The following is an 18,784-nucleotide window of genomic DNA, read 5'->3' on the forward strand; positions in this document are numbered from 1 at the left end:
TATCAAATTCACTCTATCCAGATGGTGTGATTTATCTGGATAGTTTTTTTTTTTTTTTTTTATTTGAATGATGACAAACAGCAATGAAAACAAACCTAAATTAAATAGGAGTAATGAGGATATTTTTAAAATATAAGGAGTAGAAAGTACAGATAATTGCATGAAAATGTAAAGGAGTAGAAGTAAAAAGTCAGCTGAAAAATAATAACTCCAGTAAAGAATAGATAACCAAAATTTCTACTTAAGTAAAGTAACAAAGTATTTGTACTTCGTTACTTGACACCTCTGACCGTTACCTACTTAAAAAAAAAACGCCTCCATCTGGATTTAACTTTTAAATATTTCAGATCCTTCCATTGGATAATTATTAATGACTGAATTTCAGCTGCAACAACTGATGCACTGAGGAGCTTCTCCTTTCTTACCTCTCACCATGTTTTAAATACAGTGGTGGGGGAAAAAGCTTTCAGGCACCCTTAAAACTTGACACAATCTCAAATATAATCATGAAATATTTGCAGGATTTTTTTTGGTAAGTGTTTCAAAAGGTGCAAATGTATCAGACAAACAATTTTTTTTTCCTTTTTGTTTTCTTTATGGTTACCAAAAAAATAAAATAAAATAAAATAAAATAAAATAAAATAATAAATTCTGATTCTTAATGCAATACATCACAAATCCACGTGGTGTCCAAAACCTTTTTCCACCTACTGTACATTGAAGTTTCTACAATAAACTTTGTGTCTATACAGATATGTTATACCTCGTTAGAAAGTTTAGATTCTCTAAAATTGAGTCGCTAAGTCTATTTTAGTGTATTCCTGAAAGAATCGTCTGGATAGGGATGGAAACTAATGGGACTTCCTGTTTGGTGTCATGACAGGTTCACTCCATCATTAATTATATTCATATAAAAAAAAAGAGAGAAAAAAAAAACTTCTGCTAAATGCAACTTGACATAGTTCACGTTGTATTTTAGCCACATAGTAATGACATTTTCTGAAACTAGAGGTTATTGTCTGTCAAACGAGGCATCATTGATTAGTTTAGTCCTTCTGGTTTTTCTAAACAAACACTGAGTGAATCCATGAACAACAGCACGTTTGGTCTAATTACACAAAAAGTTGATCATTTTAAAAAAGATTTAACTTGAAGACGATTAAAATACATCCTGTTTTTTATACTTTACCTGCAAATCCGTTTTCTGGATTGAGTTCTTTTGGTGAAACACCTGTTAAACATCTTCCCGTTTGATGCTTTTTCTGCTCCGTCAACTGAAGGTGAATCCGCTTTAATGTGAGGTGACAGCGCCCCCTGCAGGAGGAGGAAGGTAAACACTCCCCTGGAAACTCAACAACAGCTGACACCCAAACTCTAACCAATACTTAAAATAATACACTTAAACTAATAAAGTTTTGGTACAGCATTATAAAAAAAAAAAGTGTATTAACAGAAAAGTGAGGTACGTACGATGAGATAATAATAATAATAATAATAATAATAATAATAATAATAATAATAATAATAATAATAACAAAAGCGAATAAAAGAAAGAAAAGAAAAATGCAAAAAAAAAGAAATGAGATAGAATTAAACAAAACAACAAAAGTAAAAAAGAAAGAAAAGAAAAAAATGCAAAAAAAAAAAAATGAAATGAATTAAAATAAAATAAAACAAACAAAACAACAAAAGTAAAAAACAAAAACAAAAAAGCATAAAATAACATAAAATAAAATATAACGAAATAAATCTAAACAAAAAATGATGAATAAAATAAAACTATGTGACAAATGTAAAATAAAATAAGGTACAAAAAAAATCTAAATAAAATAAAATACAGCCAGAAGATGAAACGTAATGTACTAAAACATGGGGGAAAACAAACAAACAAACAAACAAACAAACAAACAAACAAAAAAACCTGGGAAATAACTGCATTAGATACCACACAGTAACAGCAACAGTAACACATACCACTAAAAAATAAGGTGAAAAAAAAAATACTGTAAAATTTGTTAAAAATAAGAGTAATTATTTAGCTCACTAAAATGACCAAATAAACCATGAAAATGTCTGTATCAATAAGAATAACTTATCATTGATTAAATTATATTGACCATAATTTTATTTTTCACAGCAGTAAAACCGGAAGATGTCGAGGTTTAGCGACTATTTCTTAAATGAACGCATCATCCAGTTGCCCTTGTAAAAGGTGGACTACAGTGTCCTCTTGTGGCCAAATGACACATCTCAAGAACTACAACCACTACAGTAGGCCAACATGAAAACGAAGACAGACACAAATATGAAACATATTGAAGCTTTATGACATTTTGAAATTATTGGATTTAGGTTATAAAATCACAGCCATGTGACTCATATTCTCCGTAATAAGTACAATTTATTGTAGGTGTAGAAATGTTTGTAAAAAGAAACACTTAAGTACAATGAAATATAATCTGAAACAGATCAATGACTCCAGAGGCTAAAGTGTTGGATTTGTTCTTCACTAAACACATTCAGTTGTTTGGAGACACAGAACAAAGACAGTCATGTAGTAAAACTTTTATTAATTTTTTCCAAGTCAAAAAACAGAACAAAGATACAGAGAATGAGATAATGAGCTGATTTCTATACAGTGGCAATTTAAGTTAAACCTTCCTTTGCCCGAAAGCGTCCAGGCTTTTCTTCAGCTTGAACCCTGTCTCGCCCTCAGACACACACTCGTACACACACTCAGACATTCATACAACCAGGAGTCCTGAGTCCTGGACTGACCAGACCAGACCAGACTGGACTGGACCAGACCAGACTGTGGGACCAAACATCGGATCCACTGCAATATTTACTAAGTGCAAGAACCAAACCAGGTCCGATCAGTTCAAGACCTTGGAGGCAATAATTGTTCCAGAAAAATTAAACACTTTCACCCAAATTGTCTTCTGTTTGAGAGGATGATGATGGTCAGGACTCCTGGTCAGATTTGAAACATAACCCCCCCCTCCACATAATTCCCCTGGTCACAGGTACATACACTGGTAGAAAAACAAAACAAAACACTGATTTCAGAAATGAGGACCATTTGTGGATGAAGGAGGAAGAGGGAGGAGATCCAGCTAATGAGAAATCAGATGTACAGACGGTTTCCAGGAGGTTGAGACGTGAGAAAAAGCACCAGGATCTGAAAAACGATCACACTAATGTAGTGGGTAAAATATTTTTAAAGAGAGGCCTAATGCGCCGTTTCTTTGGACGATCTTTGAGAGGAATAATCTGTTTAGTTGTAGAGAAAAGGCCAACAGGAGGGCACATGTCACCCTTGAACTATCACGAACGTCTGACAGCAGTGTTTTACAACTGGTCGGTTCTTTGAAAAAAAAAAAAAGAAAAAAAAAAAAAGACGTTGAGCGCAGAAAGAAAAAGAACTCCCCTCCATCCCCTGCCCCTTCATCCACAGTATATGAACATGAAACTCCTGCCAACAGGTTTACAAGTCACCAAAAGCAAACGAGAGAAAAAATTTAATTCTTATTTGTCCTCTATTCATATTCACACAGAATAGTAGTTAACATTTCCTTAAATAAACTGAAGAGTCCAAATAAAATGAAAACCTGCGTACACTATCAGAAATGGGGCGAATTATAAAGAAGCAGGAGGGATTTGAAGAAAATTTCAACCTAAAGCTTGATTAAAATGTATTAACATGTGCTACTCATGCAAACAATGACAAAAGCAGCAACGCCAAAAAACTAGTTTCCCTCATCCACATGAGCCCCATTTCCTCCTAGAATCAAAATTAAAGACAGAATAATCATTCTGACAAGTAGTTTTTCATATAAATGTTTTTTTAAATTCCCAATGTGAAGGGAAGATTAATCTGGAAAAGTTTTTTTTTTTTTTCAAGTTTTTTTTGCTTTTGATGCAGGACAAGAGGATGCTGGTGGATGTTTTTGTGACATCTTTCAGGTTTCGTTTTCTCTGGGGCGTGAAGTAGGAAGATGGGAGGGCAATGGGTACATACTTCTATGTATTCTGGATGTTCAGACTGGGGGGTTGCGGGGTGCAAGCCAGTTTCTCTCTCCTGTCATGAGTTTTCTCCTTGAGCTGAAGCAGACTTTTTAAATATATCTGCCAAATGTCCTCATGTTCTTACATAAGCAGCAAACGGTGGAAACAAATACACCAGTAAACAAAGTCTAAACCTTAACTCTGCGAATTTGTCGTAAGCTTATGCTCTAGTGATGAGTACAATCCACAAAGAAAAGGCTTTTGGCAACATGTACGACTTCCAGGAACAACAATACACCCAATATTTAGACTGAAAACGAGAGAGAGAGACTGGATGCAGTAGTTAAAAAGGGTTATCTCCCCTTATGCGTTTCCCCTCATCTTCCTCTCAGTTTTGCAGTTTTGCTTCAACACCCCATGTGAAAATTAAAAAACTAGAGTAAATTTCAAAAGGCAGCCTTTTTTTCCTTCAGGCAAAGCAGTTCAAGTCTTTCACATAAATGTTTTAACTATAGTTAAAGTTATTTTCTGGGGTGAGAGGGGGAAAAGTCCCCCAGGCCTTGAAGATGGAGGATGCCAACAGAAGCTCCACCACGGGCACCGTCCTTCATGGGGGGTGATGGGGGTTCTGCGTGGGTGTCCTCCTCATCTGACCCCCCAGCTCCGCTGCAGCCCATCAGTTGTTCTCCTCATCGCTGTCATCAGGGCTAATGGCGGGGCTGTAGGTGGGGGAGGTGGGGCTGTATCCCGGAGAGGTGGGGCTGTACGTGGAGCCTTTGGGGCTAGTTGGCGAGTACGTAGGGGATGTCGGGGAGTACTTGGGTGAAGTCGGGGAGTAGGTGGGGGATGTAGGGGAGTATTTGGGGCTTGTGGGGGTGTAGGTGGGTGAGGTGGGGGAGTAGGTTGGAGAGGTGGGGCTGTATTTGGGCGTAGTCGGGGAGTAGGTCGGAGAAGTCGGCGAGTACTTGGGCGATGTCGGGGAGTACTTGGGCGAGGTCGGGGAGTACTTGGGAGAAGTCGGGGTGTACTCCGGCGAGCTGGGGCTGTACGAAGGGGAGGTGGGGGTGTATTTGGGGGAGGTGGGGGAGTAGGATGGGGAGCTGGGGCTGTAAGAGGGGGAGCTGGGGGTGTAGGTGGGTGACTGCGGGGTGTAGCGAGGACTGGAGGGCGAGTAGGACGGAGAGGTCGGGGAGTATGACGGGGAGGTGGGGGAGTAGTTGGGACTTGTCGGGGTGTAGTTGGGGGAGGTGGGGGAGTAAGACGGCGACGTCGGGGAGTAGGAAGGAGAGGTGGGGGAGTAAGAGGGAGAGGTGGGGGTGTAGTTGGGTGATGTGGGGCTGTAGCTCGGGCTGGTTGGAGAGTAGGAAGGAGAAGTCGGGGAATAGGATGGGGAGGTGGGGGAGTAGGATGGAGAAGTAGGAGAGTACGAAGGGGAGGTGGGGGAGTAAGAGGGCGAGGTGGGAGAGTAGGAAGGCGACGTCGGGCTGTAGCTCGGTGACGTTGGGCTGTAGCTGGGCGAGGTGGGGGAGTAGGACGGTGAGGTTGGGGAGTAAGACGGTGAGGTGGGGGAGTAGGATGGAGACGTTGGGGAGTAAGATGGAGACGTTGGGGAGTAGGAGGGGGAGGTGGGGGAGTAACTGGGTGAAGTAGGGGAGTAGGAGGGTGATGTCGGGCTGTAGTTGGGGCTGGTGGGGGAGTAGGACGGAGAAGTGGGGAGTAGGAGGGGGATGTCGGGGAGTAGCCGGGGCTCTGGGGGGTGTAGCCGCCAGGTGAACGAGGCTCATAGGCGGGGGAGGTGGGTGAGTAGTTGGGTGACATGGCGCCACCTGGAGGAGAAACAACAACTCAGAGTAAAAACTGTGTCGCAGATATTTATCATATTACTTTAAATCAGTTTGGGATCATGGTGGAGCTGTATGGACAAATTATGACAATATCTACATCCGTAAACACAACAATCTGACTGGAAATATCATGAATTTAAAGAAATGTTTGCTAGAGAAGCCCTAATTTTCAGTTTTATTATGTTCAGTGGTACGTCTAAAACAAGCCATTATCGTCGGTTTTTGTGTCACTGGTGTTTGTTAAACATATTGGCCAATACATCAACATCAGAAATATTTATCCTCAGACTAAATAGATATTATCTCCATAAATCACACACTACAATTTTCATCAAGAGTAAAAACAAGTCAAGGCTGGACCACATGAAACATTTACAACATTATCTTAACTAATTCGACTATTTTATGTTACTCTAGTATTTTCATCTTTTGTTAATGTTGTGACATATGGTGGTGTTCGACAACAGTAATAAACTTGGTGTTAATACACCAATTAGCCATCTGGCTAAGCTAATTATCAGGCTAGCAGACAGGCCATTTAATATCATTTACTGTCAGCATTAGCACATGTGTCTGTTGCTAACTGGTTGGTTATTGTAAACACTATGAACAGTGAAATTCATTAAATATTTGTATGACAGTTTAACTGTCTTGTTAGTATAGCTTAACATAAATTACAGTAGAGCTGTTGACTCACTGCTAAAACCATATTAATAGAGCAATAATTGACACAACTACTACTAGCTAGATACAGCAGAGTGACTCAAAGAAATTAACTGCATTTTGCAAACAGAACTGGATCTAGTGACCATCAGAGGTATGACATGTCAAAATACTGTGGTTGTTACCATTTCCTATTAGAAAATACCATGGTTTTAGTCTTATACATATATGATGAATTCCATTATTTTTGTTTGTTGAAATGAAGCCTGATTTAGTCATTCTGAATCATTTTTTACTGTCTAACCTGGAGATGGGATGTAAGGACTCGCAGGGCCTGGAGATCCAGGAGACCCAGGGGTGGGGGACCAGGCTGGAGAGTAGCCTGGAGAGAAGCCACTTGCATCTGATGCAGCACTGGGGGAGAAACCTGCCGCCCCAGGGGTCATGCCGCTGCCTGAAGAAGCAGGAAGAGATGGGACAAATGTCAGTATGTGAAAGTAAACTCAGAAGAGCCGAGTGAACATGAACCTGAGGACGTTACTCACCGACACTGGGGGACCAGGCGCCATAGGCTGGTGTCGCTCCTGTGTTCCAGGGGGTCATGGCAGGTGACATACCACTCATGGGGCTCGGAACCGTACCAAAGAACATTCCAGTTGCTGTAAATAGGACAGATACAAAGACACATAACTCCATGAGAGATTGTATATCAAACTACACCTGCTGCATTTCCAACAGCAGAGCAGTTACTTCACTGTGTATTCAAGCACTTACGTCCTGCCACACTGATGCCAGGGATGTTTGTTGGGATTTCCATGCCGTATTTACACTTCTCAGCATCCAAAAGCAGGTCAAAGCAGCCTGTTCCAGCGGGGGCGAGCTGGCCAAGCATGATGTTCTCTGACACTCCCTTCATGGGGTCACTTTCACCGTGGGATGACGCCTCCATCAACACATCCACCTGGAGAAGAAACCAGCAAAAGGAAAAATGTATTTAGAAAGAACATCATGAAAAAATAAACACAGGAGGAGCTCCAATAGTGTTCGCTGAACTCACCGTCTCCTCAAAGGAACACTTCATGAGGGGTCCTGTGTCCTGACGGTTGATGCCGTGACGTGTGATGGCCATCAGGTGACCTCGACAGGTCATGGTGTCACAGAGCAAAGCCAAGTGACGGTAGTTGACGTAGGAACCATCGAAGGAGATGACATGGTACAACTCCCTCTCCAGAGCCTTTCGCACAGCTTCGATTCCCAGGACCTACATGAGACGACAGACGAGGAAAAGTTAAAGAAGAAAATCCATCAACGTTGCAGTGTGGGAACTGGTTTGGTCCGATTTCATACCGTGAAGATCTCCACGATGTCGTTGGAAGTTGTCCTGACGGGGTCGACGTCCTTCTCGCTGAGGACTCTCATGAGGCTCACTCCGTCTGTCTCGAGGATCCACTCCTGCAGAGCCTTGAACTCACCATCCTCTGTGATGATGATCTTCTTCTTGTTGTCCGTCTGGGGCAGGTGCATGTACACCTGGAGAAGAAGAACATGGGCTTTGACTCCTCCTCCTCCTCACAGATAATGAGGGTTAAACTGTGTAACAGGTGTGTGTTAGCGCTGTTACTTTGCTGATCTGCTCGATGCCTTGAAGGGTCATGTCTGTCAGCATGTTGGACTCAATGCACCTCAGGAACACGTCATCATCCATTTTGTCTACCACCTCCTCATCCTGGACAAGATAAACAGTGGGTTATAGATCAGTAATGCGAGTACCTGCAGCACCACTTTGTTTATCATTAGTAAATACGGTCACCAACCTCCTGGAATTTGTTCTCATCACTGTTCATGATTCTGATCCGCAGGACGAGCTTCTCAGCATTGTCATCATTGAAGATACAGTTGAGGTCGTCTCCGAAACCTTTAGAAAACCGGTCATAGCGACACATTTTATGTCAATTAACTTGTGGCAACCAGGATTATTACAGTTAATGAAAAGTAAGACCAAAACAAGCAGTGAAAAAAATGAATGAAAACATAGTATCTAAATAAAATACAACAATGTACCACAACCTAGAAGTGAAAATATTAATATATAAAATATGAAAATATTAAGTGACAATATTAAGTATAAAGTAAAATCTTTGATTTGATGATCATGTGCTCTTTGTCCCACACTTCTGAGCTTCTACAAGTGAAGACTTCCCACATAAACAACTCAACACCACAACTAAAACAAAAACTCAATAAAAAACAAAAATTAAAATATCCAAACTACATTGAAATCCTAAAATGAGACACCCACCTGCGTTGATCTTCTCTGCGATCTGCTCCATCGTCAGCTTGCGATCAGTCATGTGCTTGCGATCGAGCTCGATACGCAGCAACCACGGCGAAATGCGAGTCACATCAAAGTCTGGCATCTCATAGTAGACGTTCACCCACTCCTGGTCCTCCGCCACCACTGTGTTCTGAGGGTTGGGGTCGTAGTAAATGGCAGTATTTGCAGTCACCTGGAATAAGACTTCATGTTAGTCACCATTTAGGAACTTTTTTGGTTGCCTTGGGTTGTTATGCACCTCTTGCCTCTGACACCTGCTAGAGTTTTCCTGGGGAAATCTATCTACACTAGGAGGAACCGAGTCACCTTTCTCAGAGTGGTGTGTTCCAGTCGACAGAGGATGTCCTTTGCCCTCTCAGCGTCTCGTGCCGCCTGACCCAGCAGGAAAACAGTGAGCGAGGGGGTCTTAGGCCTCTTGGAGATGTTGATCAACTCCTTCAGACGTGGCACACCTAGTGTTACGTTCTTGGCCGACACACCGGCGTAGTGGAAAGTGTTGAGGGTCATCTGAGTGGCTGGCTCTCCCAGCGACTGAGCAGCCAAAGCGCCGACCATCTCACCTGGATGAGCCTGGGAGTAGATGCGGAAACATTTGGATTAGATGCTGTTGTCGTTTATCGGTGCCTGTGGATTTCCAGTCAATCGAGTGGAAGTTGCTTACAATGGACTGGTTGAACTTGGTCTCGATCTCTCCTAGCAGCCAGTCGAAAGCCTCGGTGGAGAGGCGGAATTCCTCCGTCATGCGCTTGGAGCAGAGCGTGGAGCGCAGGTGGATGTTGAACAGCAGTGTGGCATTCTGCTGGGCCTGTCTGCTCAGAGGGTCATCGCCGTTTACAATCACCAGCTTCTTACTCAGCTCATGAACACCTGCAAACCCACACCATGGAGAGTTGGTCACTTAAAGCTTAATAAGGGAAGCGCTTGTCACTTTAATCACATTCACCAAACAGAGGCTGTGATTGGTTATTTCCCCCATCTATAAAAACGACTCTCAGGATTATTTCCCATGTTGTGTAATGGGTGTGGATTCACCAGGTAGATTTACATACTGTAGCTTTAAGGAGCACTCGAGGTCAGGCCGTGACCTCGTACCTATAATTCACAGCCAGACTCTAAGTCCTCAGACTAAAAATATGCTCATGAACCTGTAGAGCTCCTCAGCAGTGACTATACACAGGGAGTTTTATGAAGTCTGCTTACCCTCAACCACCCTTAGAGGATTCAGGTCTGTCGGGGTTCGAGTGTTGATGCGAAAGATTTTCTGAGCGTTCCAGATCATTCGGGCCAGGTTGCAGGGCAGCACCACCTGAAGGAACAGAGACACTAAGATATGGAGGCTAAAACTGTAGAGGATGTGCTACTGGGATCTGCTTAAAACTCATGTAAAAAACCTGATTTTCTCAACCCAAATTATATATAGTTTATACTATGTCTGTAATATATATTTATAATTCATATTCTGATAGATGTGTTTATTGCACAGCAAAAAAACTAATTGCAATGTATTGGGAAATGACTAAAATGACAAATGAGTGTTAACGGAGGGTTCGGTAAATGCACTCTTTTAAGGAAAAACTACAAAATACAAAGAGAAACAAGGCATTTTTTAAGAAGTATGGGACTGCCTTTGCAACATACGTCAATATCAAAATTATTTAAATCTAGAATATACCAATATTGCCTCCAAAAATCAAGCACTGATTTTAAAGCTTTCTCCTGAGTCCGTTTTTAGCAGGATTACACAAAAACTACAACGGTTTTCACCAAGAGAATCCTCCTTTAAAACAAGCCAAACCTGGACTTGTCCTCCCACTTTTTCTGAACACTGTAAGGTAAATTTGGGTTACAGGACTTAGCAGAGGTATATGCTTTTCTGGTGCCTGTCAAGTTAAAAAAAGGTTCTGTTTCTGCATCTCTTTAAAAACACACACCTTACTGTCCCCAGTGGGGAAAATGGCTCGGAGGATCTCCCGGTCCTCCTTCATCTTCTCAAACTCCCTCTCCAAGGAACTCTGCACGTGGGCGTTTGTCAGCACGTCTTTCACCACATCTTCTTGTAACATCCGCCTCAGCGCTCGCTCGTTGGTGCAGTCAAACTTAAACCTACACAGATTTCAAACAGTGAATTAATATCAGCAGTTTTAAGAACCAACCCCCCCAGAGTGGAGCAAATTGACGGTTTACACATAAATAAGCCTTACTTCTTTTCAAAGGCTTTGTGTGAAGGCTTGACTGTTGCCAGGTTCTGGAACTCGACGTTCTCTCCAGCTAAGCCGTCCTCACCGTAACGCAGCTGCACCACCTGGTTGATGGAGTTCCGCACAGTGCCGTCGTACTTCACCATGACTGACTCCATAGATTTGATCAGACGACGCTGGATGTAACCTGAAGACACAACGGTATTAAAATGTAAATTTAGAACAGGGGTGTCCAAGTCATTTTATAGTTCAGGGGCCACATTCCCTCCAATATGATCTCAAGTGGGTCAGACCAGTACAACAATAACATAATCACCTATTAATAATGTTAACTCCAAACTTTTGTCTATGCTTTACCATCCAAAAAATTTAATTGCATGATGAAAATGGTTACATCTACAAACTATCCTTTAAAATATGTGAACATGACCAATCTGAAATTTCTTAACACTTTCAGTGCCATGGGCCGATTAAATCGGCTTTACGAAAACAACCTGTAAAGTGCCACGGGCCGATCAGATCGGCTTTGGAGAACACGCCACATTTGTGTACAAATAAACCATCCACCCCCATTTCTTTCTCACATTTCGATGACGTTCTTTCTGTGTCCCCCTTTTGAGACCAAGCAGACGGGAATTTGAGGTCACGCGACCGAATAATATTTTTATATCTTTTTAATGTTTCTTATTCTCCGGTGTTTCATCAGAGGGAGCCCTCCATGCCGGGGGGCGGCTGTTGACTCCAGGGGCTGTGGCGGCGCCTTCTCTCACTGGGGTCCGCTCCTTTCTGGTGGGTGGGGGTCCCAGTTGGCCCTCTCCCACTAGTTGGGATGCGGGGCTGTGTTGCTGGTGCCTGGTCGCCGGGGTCGGCGGCTGCCTCCTGGTGCGGATGGCTCCTTGAGACAGCACCTCCTAAATTGATGTTTTACTTTTACTTGTACATTTTTGTTCTGGTCTACCCGTGCTCAGTCAGTCTTCTTAAGTATGTGTGAGCTTGTGGGTTTGCATGTGTATGTGTGTGTGTGCGGGTGAGTGGGTGGGTGTGGGTGGGGGGCGGTACTGATTTTTAAACTGATATGTAAAGCACTTTGTGCTACAGTTTTTAATGTATGAAAAGTGCTATATAAATAAAGATTATTATTATTATTATTATTATTATTATGCAAATTACGATCAATAATGAATCGGCTGCGTCCGGTGCGTTTTGGATCTAATCAGCAATCGGTCGGATGTTACCGAGCGGTTTCCTGCAGGATTCTTCAAATATTATAAAAACGACGCAAAATACTGAAAAACGGCCAAATTCTGTGGCACTTTTAAGGCTTATTAGCCCCTTAACTGTCTGGCACTTAAAGAGTTAAGAAAAAGTGCAATTTTAACTATTTAACTAAATTACAGATCACAGTAGATCTACAAATAGACAAAACATTTAGTAACAGGCAGAATATTGTTCAAAATGCACTTATTTCTCTTCAAACATTTCAGATTATTCATATTTATTTTGGTTATTGACATTTTTTGTGAAACTATAGTTTGTAAATATAAAGATTTTATGTTTTTTACATTAAAACAAAGAAATATTTGGATTTGTCATTATCTATAAGTTATTATGATAGTATTTTATTGGTCTGACCCACTTCAGATCATATTGGTCTGTATGTGGAACCAAATAATTTTAACACCATTGATTGTTAATACTGGACCCAGCTGTCTGGACTTACCTGTCTCAGCTGTCTTGACAGCTGTGTCAATCAGACCCTCTCTTCCTCCCATGGCGTGGAAGAAAAACTCAGTTGGTGTCAATCCGGCCAGATATGAGTTCTCCACAAAGCCTCTGCTCTCTGGACCGTAATCATCCTTAATGAAGTGTGGAAGTGTGCGATGTTTGAAGCCGAAAGGGATTCGTTTACCCTCCACGTTCTGCTGCCCCACCACAGCAATAACCTACAAGACATGACAGAGAATGTTAGACCAGTGAGCTTTTCTCACCTACATTAAACCCATTTTGTTTTATTGAATTAATGAGATAAGAGTCTAACCTGTGAGATGTTAATTTTTGAGCCCTTCGATCCAGCCACCACCATGGATTTGAAATTATTGTACTCTGACAGGGACTTCTGGGCAGAAGATCCAGTTTTGTCTCGAGCGTCGTTGAGAATACGGTTCACCTGGTTCTCAAAGGTTTGCCTCAGTGTGTTACCGGGGGTCGGCTCCAGCTCGTTGTTATGGGCTTTTTCAATGACCTGGCAAATGAAACGCCAAGTTAGAAGAATCCTCAGGTAGAATCACGTTGAAACAGCAAGATGTGAATTAGTCTGCCAGCTTTAAAGATGGTTTATGTATACTTACCTCTATCACATCCTGTTTGGCTTTCTTGATAGTATTCTGAATGTCAAGGTATGTCTTGGCATCAGCAATGGAGTCACCAATACCAATGGAATGACCTGAAAACATTAAGAGGGATGATTTACAAGAAGAAGCATTACATTAAGCTGTAGGCTGAGCTGCTGGTCATACTGTGTTGTGGTTAGTTTCCTGTCTTACCCTCAATGAGCAGCCAGTTGTTGACCACAGTCTGAATGTTGGAGTAGAACAGTCTGGTGATGTCATGGCCCATCTCCAGGTAGGAGATGTGGACGAGGGACCCGGCTGAGGTTCCCAGAGACTTTTTACACAAGATGCCCATGATCAGCTCACCATTCTCCACTATAACCTACAAGAGAGAGTCGAATTAGGTTAAAAGCAGTATAATCAACTTATATTGGATGATAAACACATGGTATGTAACTTCTGCCACTAAGGGTTGCTCAATTATAAGAAAATGTAGCTGGATAGAAATGAGGCTAGATATTTCACTACTTCTGTGCCAATGATCAAACTGATTAAATACAGTTGAAAAACCTGGTAATTGTATGGAATATTTTAGGACAAAAAGGCCATCAGTGACACAAGAATGGCTCTATACATTTTTTTTTTTTACTTCATGTTGTTGTAATATGTCCATTTTCACATTCTAAAGTTGCTCTGAGTGTTTAAGAATGCAAATGTGGTGAAATAATATAACCATAATAAAAATTACTATCCATTTAACCATTTTCTAAGCTGATAAGCATTACAGTATAATCTTTAATTTTCTTTATTTTAATTTAATTTGTTATCAAATTCTAACGAAGACACCACAAGTAAGTCTGCATCATGTTTACTGACATTAGAAATTAATGTGAATGTACGTCATGTTTTTCATTAGATGAGATGACATATCTAATGGTGAATTAGTCATTAATATTACATTGGCATACACATCATGTCTGTGCATTAGCTACTGGTTGCTTTTGAAATGAGCTTAGTTGAAAAGTATCAAAAAGTAGCTCTCCAGTGAATTGCTATGCAGTAAAATGTCATTAAAATAATTCTGGAAATTGTTGTTTTGAGATACTTTACTTTAAATGTTACATACACCTTTAACACAATTCGCTGTAACTCTTGTGTTAGATGTTAGTACCTTGGTGTCTCCAGGTGAGATGTGCTTGTACGGTCCACTGTCTTCATCATCAGGGTGGGTGCTGTGTGTGCGGATGACATTGATGTGTCCAGGAATGATGAGGCTAAAGATCTGTTTGCCTGTCCACAATGGACGGGGCTTGAGGATGGCCGGCTGGGGCATTTTCCCATCCCACGTGGAAAGGAACATGAGCAGGTTCATCACTTCACCCTGGTCAAAGATAAGGTGGGGTTACGGAAAGATTCTCAAACCGTAAGTCTGGGAAAGCCATTCAAAAACCTCCTTACCCTCTCTAAGAAGACATCTCTCTTTGTGAATTTGCGCACTGCTGTTAAGGTGTCCTGCACAATTCCCATGACGGGCCTGTTGGACTGAGGGGTGACGATCATACGCGGGACCATGGCCAACTCCTGAATCTCTGCCCTCGTCTCCAGGGACTGAGGCAGGTGGAGGTTCATCTCATCCCCGTCGAAGTCAGCATTGTATGGAGTGGTCACACTGGCAAAGAACCAGAGTTAGAAATAACATGTCAGGTTCTCCAAGTTTCAACAAATTAGACTGAATACTGAGACTATTACTACCCATTTCCTGACTTAAATAATCACAAATCTGGCCTTAAATTGTGAGATGAAGCATCAATGGCATCTGTAGGCTGATGCAAAGGACTGGATGAGACTGAGACACTTAAAGCCTCTGCATTGGCACATGGTCAAGTATGAAGAGGTCAGGGATTAAGTTTGATGATTTTATTATTTTATTAGCGGATTAAACTATCAGTTCATTTCAGATGGTGAGGTCAAGATTTGTTTTGGTACCTGAGATTGAGTCGAAACGTGGACCAGGGCAGAATCCTAACTCTATGCCCCATCATGGACATTTTATGTAGTGTAGGCTGTCGATTAAAGATGACGATGTCTCCATCACACATGTGTCTTTCCACCTACAGAAAAAGAAAAAGTTTTACTTGAAAAGTGAAAATAAATTATATACCATCAACTAAGTAAACATTATTCTTGAGTACACATGCCTTGTAGCCGATCTGCAGGTGAAGGTCACTTGGTTTGGGATGGAATCGCAGGTCAATTCTGTCTCCGTTGTCACGAATGATGTATTTAGCTCCCGGGTACTGGCTGTTGCCCCTTCGTACAAGCTCTTGTAATCTATTAAAAGTGAGCAGGATTAATTAGCCAACAATTAACACTAAATCTACACAAAAGATTTAATGCACTCTCCTCTCTGCTGTACCTGTCGATATTAAAGGGTGTGACGATTTCAGGGAAGGTCATGTTGGCTGCGATGGATCGTGGGACGCCAACTTGGTCAATTTGCAGGTTGGGATCTGGAGTGATGACAGTTCGAGCAGAGAAGTCCACACGCTTCCCCATCAGATTACCACGAACTCGACCCTCCTTTCCCTTTAAACGCTGCTTTATGGATTTAAGGGGGCGGCCAGACTTTTGCATTGCCTGAGGAAAAACAATGAAAAGCCAAAAAAACTCTGTAAATCTCTCTTTATATTCATTTTCCAAACTTGTGTTGAAAAATTGTTCTTTAAATTTTAGTGAACTGTATACATACCCGCGGCAGGCCTGGCAGTTCATTATCCACCATAGTGGCTACGTGAAACTGAAGCAGCTTCACGTCCTCAGCAATGACATGAGCTGCAGCTCCACTCTGCTCATTTCTTCTCAGCTGGTTGTTGATCTTCACTATGTCGGCCAATTTGTGCGTCAAGTCATCCTTTAAAAAAATAAGCAATTCACTATAAACATCTTAAAATGTGATATTACATGTAGTTAAACACAACAAAATGTTATGTTGTCATTTTACCTGGTTGCGAGCAGAGCCCTGCATGACAACAGCAGGCCTGACAGCCAGAGGAGGAACAGGAAGTACAGTTACAATCATCCACTCTGGACGAGCGAACTTGGGGTCCATGCCCAAGATGATGTCCTCTTCATCTGAGATGCGTTTGAAGATCTCATGCACACGCTCAGGACTTAGCAGGATTTTCTTCTCCTGGGAATCCTCATTAACATGCTTCCACTCAGCGTACAGCTCTAAGCCAGAACGTCTGATGCGAGGCTGGTAGCGCCCACAGCCACCATGACCCTGGAACAGTTACAAATTGAGGAAAAAAAATTATGACAAAGCGAAACAGAAGAATTTTACTACCCATGATGAACTGAATTCTGACATATTTACCTTCTCCTTGGTAAGGTCCTCCTCTGTCTCCTGCTGCTCCATACCAAACTTGTTGTCCATCTCCTCCCCTCCTTCACAGATATTTTTTCCTTTACAGAGCTCGTACACATGTGTCAAACGTTTCCGAGGTTGACCTTTGGACTTGGCCAAGATGTCTTTGATCTTTGGGTTGTTCTACAGCAGCAAATGGAGTAAATTCAGCATTAACATAGGGCCCACATTCTTTCATAGTCTGTGGAAATGATATTCATGTATCATTTGGCAAACAGCTATTTAGTGCATATGCTTACCGAGTCCACTAACAGCTTGGAGCAAAAGAAGCAGACACACCGTAGAACCTTCATAATCTTTGTGATGAAGCCAACGTGGAAAACTGGCTTGGCCAGTTCTATGTGGCCGAAGTGGCCTGGACATTCTGTCATGTTGCCTGAGGAAGAAAATCAGAAAAAACGTCAAGGTAGGAACAGTCGGATTCTGTATACATTTTGGCACAAACTAAAACACAATACTGTACCTGCACATGTCTGACATCTCCCAGTGCGTTCTATAACTCCTTGTCTGGGGTCCATAAGGCCACCAAGTTTAGGGCGTCCTCCTTCTGTTGTTTCGGGGTATTTAATTCCCCCTTCTGTAACCGACATCCGTTTCTGAGAAAACAACATATATACATATTACTACAATCATATTTTGATCATTAATCTTTACTGACTCTCTATATGATTTATACATAACAAATGTGCTACAATAATCAAAACAAAAGGTACAATAAAATTCATTATTTCAACCCTGCCGTAAAGTGCTAAAACATATTCCCACAGAAATAAGTTGTAGATAGTCTTTTGTGTGCTGTGTATGGTTAAACGATACATCTGAAAATATTCACGTTAAAATCTATCAAGAAACAAGAAATTCTATCTCTATCGACTCAAAGAAAACATACATATCCGATTTTAGTCACAATACATTTTATTAGTTTATTATATAAACGATACACACCATTGCGAACAAAGCGACTAGTAGCAAACAATATCGAACAGCTTAACCATTACCAATCGTCTTACTGATGGGACAACAAGTAACATATAATAAATTAAAAGGGAGTTTAATTCATGTTAAAGCAAGGATGGCTTTTAATAATGTTGTGCTTAAAGTTTTTCAAACTTTCAGCATCATGCTAATTAGCTCTAGCCTAACATGGCTAGCTAGGCTAGGCTAACCAGCACTTTGCTTTGTAAACAACCGTGTCAGTACCACGTATGGTAAACTACAACATTAATCAACATAAGGTAAAAGTACTGTGTGATATAATTGATAAGAAATACCCCGGTCCCCCACAAGAAAACCTACAAGCTCATCTGGGCTGATGATGCCGAATTGAACTCTCTTGATCGTGCGCAATGGGCATGCGCTGTCGCCGGAGGGCGGTCCGTGCATCCTGTCTATTCAAAGAGACGCGTCCTTCGTCGGCACGCCGCTTTGTGAGCAGGAACAGCCTTTAAATTGTCACCACGACTCTGGTCAGGCCGCCAACGGTGACCGGAAAGTCTCCGAAGGCGATATCCCTGGGACCTCTGTGGTCGGTTGCCTTTAAAGCCGAATATTTTAATGTTTTGGTCCTATGTACGACGGCCACCGACCGTTCCCCTCCCTTTTTCTGATCTACACTCTGGAGCGCTCTGAGCGCTTCTGAGCGTTTAGTGGTCCAACGCTTGGTTATATAGACTGAGCCCGTGCTACGGGGTGACAGACCCAGAAAGCCAGGGACTGACTCTGTGGAAGGTGGGACATGGAAGTCTGTAGTAAAACGCTCATTGGCCATTCGAAACAGTGACATGAATAACTAATTTTATTGCACGTACAGCCAATGAAAGAGCACGTATATTATGTTGACCAATAAAAGTTAAAGGCGGGCCTTAGTTTAATCTGAAGTAATTCCCATTGGTTTAAAAAAACACAGTAGGCAGTGTTGCCTAAATTTTGCATCCAGATCATGAATATTCAATTTGACACATCCCTATTGGTGTGTCTTG

At 41.7% G+C, this 18,784-nt stretch overlaps 1 protein-coding gene across 1 annotated transcript; it reads right to left on the bottom strand.

The window, feature by feature from the left end:
* Nucleotides 1-2,553: 2,553 nt before the first annotated feature.
* On the bottom strand, nucleotides 2,554-18,188 carry polr2a (RNA polymerase II subunit A). The gene is given in 30 exon segments (XM_030162786.1): nucleotides 2,554-5,724; nucleotides 5,727-5,834; nucleotides 6,820-6,969; nucleotides 7,061-7,174; nucleotides 7,290-7,476; nucleotides 7,573-7,776; nucleotides 7,863-8,045; nucleotides 8,137-8,241; nucleotides 8,330-8,430; nucleotides 8,815-9,022; nucleotides 9,157-9,420; nucleotides 9,512-9,717; nucleotides 10,051-10,156; nucleotides 10,782-10,953; nucleotides 11,052-11,235; nucleotides 12,769-12,991; nucleotides 13,087-13,290; nucleotides 13,397-13,491; nucleotides 13,592-13,760; nucleotides 14,550-14,759; nucleotides 14,837-15,047; nucleotides 15,365-15,489; nucleotides 15,577-15,709; nucleotides 15,795-16,015; nucleotides 16,128-16,289; nucleotides 16,380-16,661; nucleotides 16,755-16,928; nucleotides 17,045-17,181; nucleotides 17,269-17,401; nucleotides 18,102-18,188. Coding segments are annotated over 30 exon segments (5,898 nt in total). The 3' UTR covers nucleotides 2,554-4,684.
* Nucleotides 18,189-18,784: the final 596 nt, after the last annotated feature.

The sequence above is a fragment of the Sphaeramia orbicularis genome, chromosome 18 (genome assembly GCF_902148855.1).
Source record: "Sphaeramia orbicularis chromosome 18, fSphaOr1.1, whole genome shotgun sequence".
NCBI lineage: Eukaryota > Metazoa > Chordata > Actinopteri > Kurtiformes > Apogonidae > Sphaeramia > Sphaeramia orbicularis.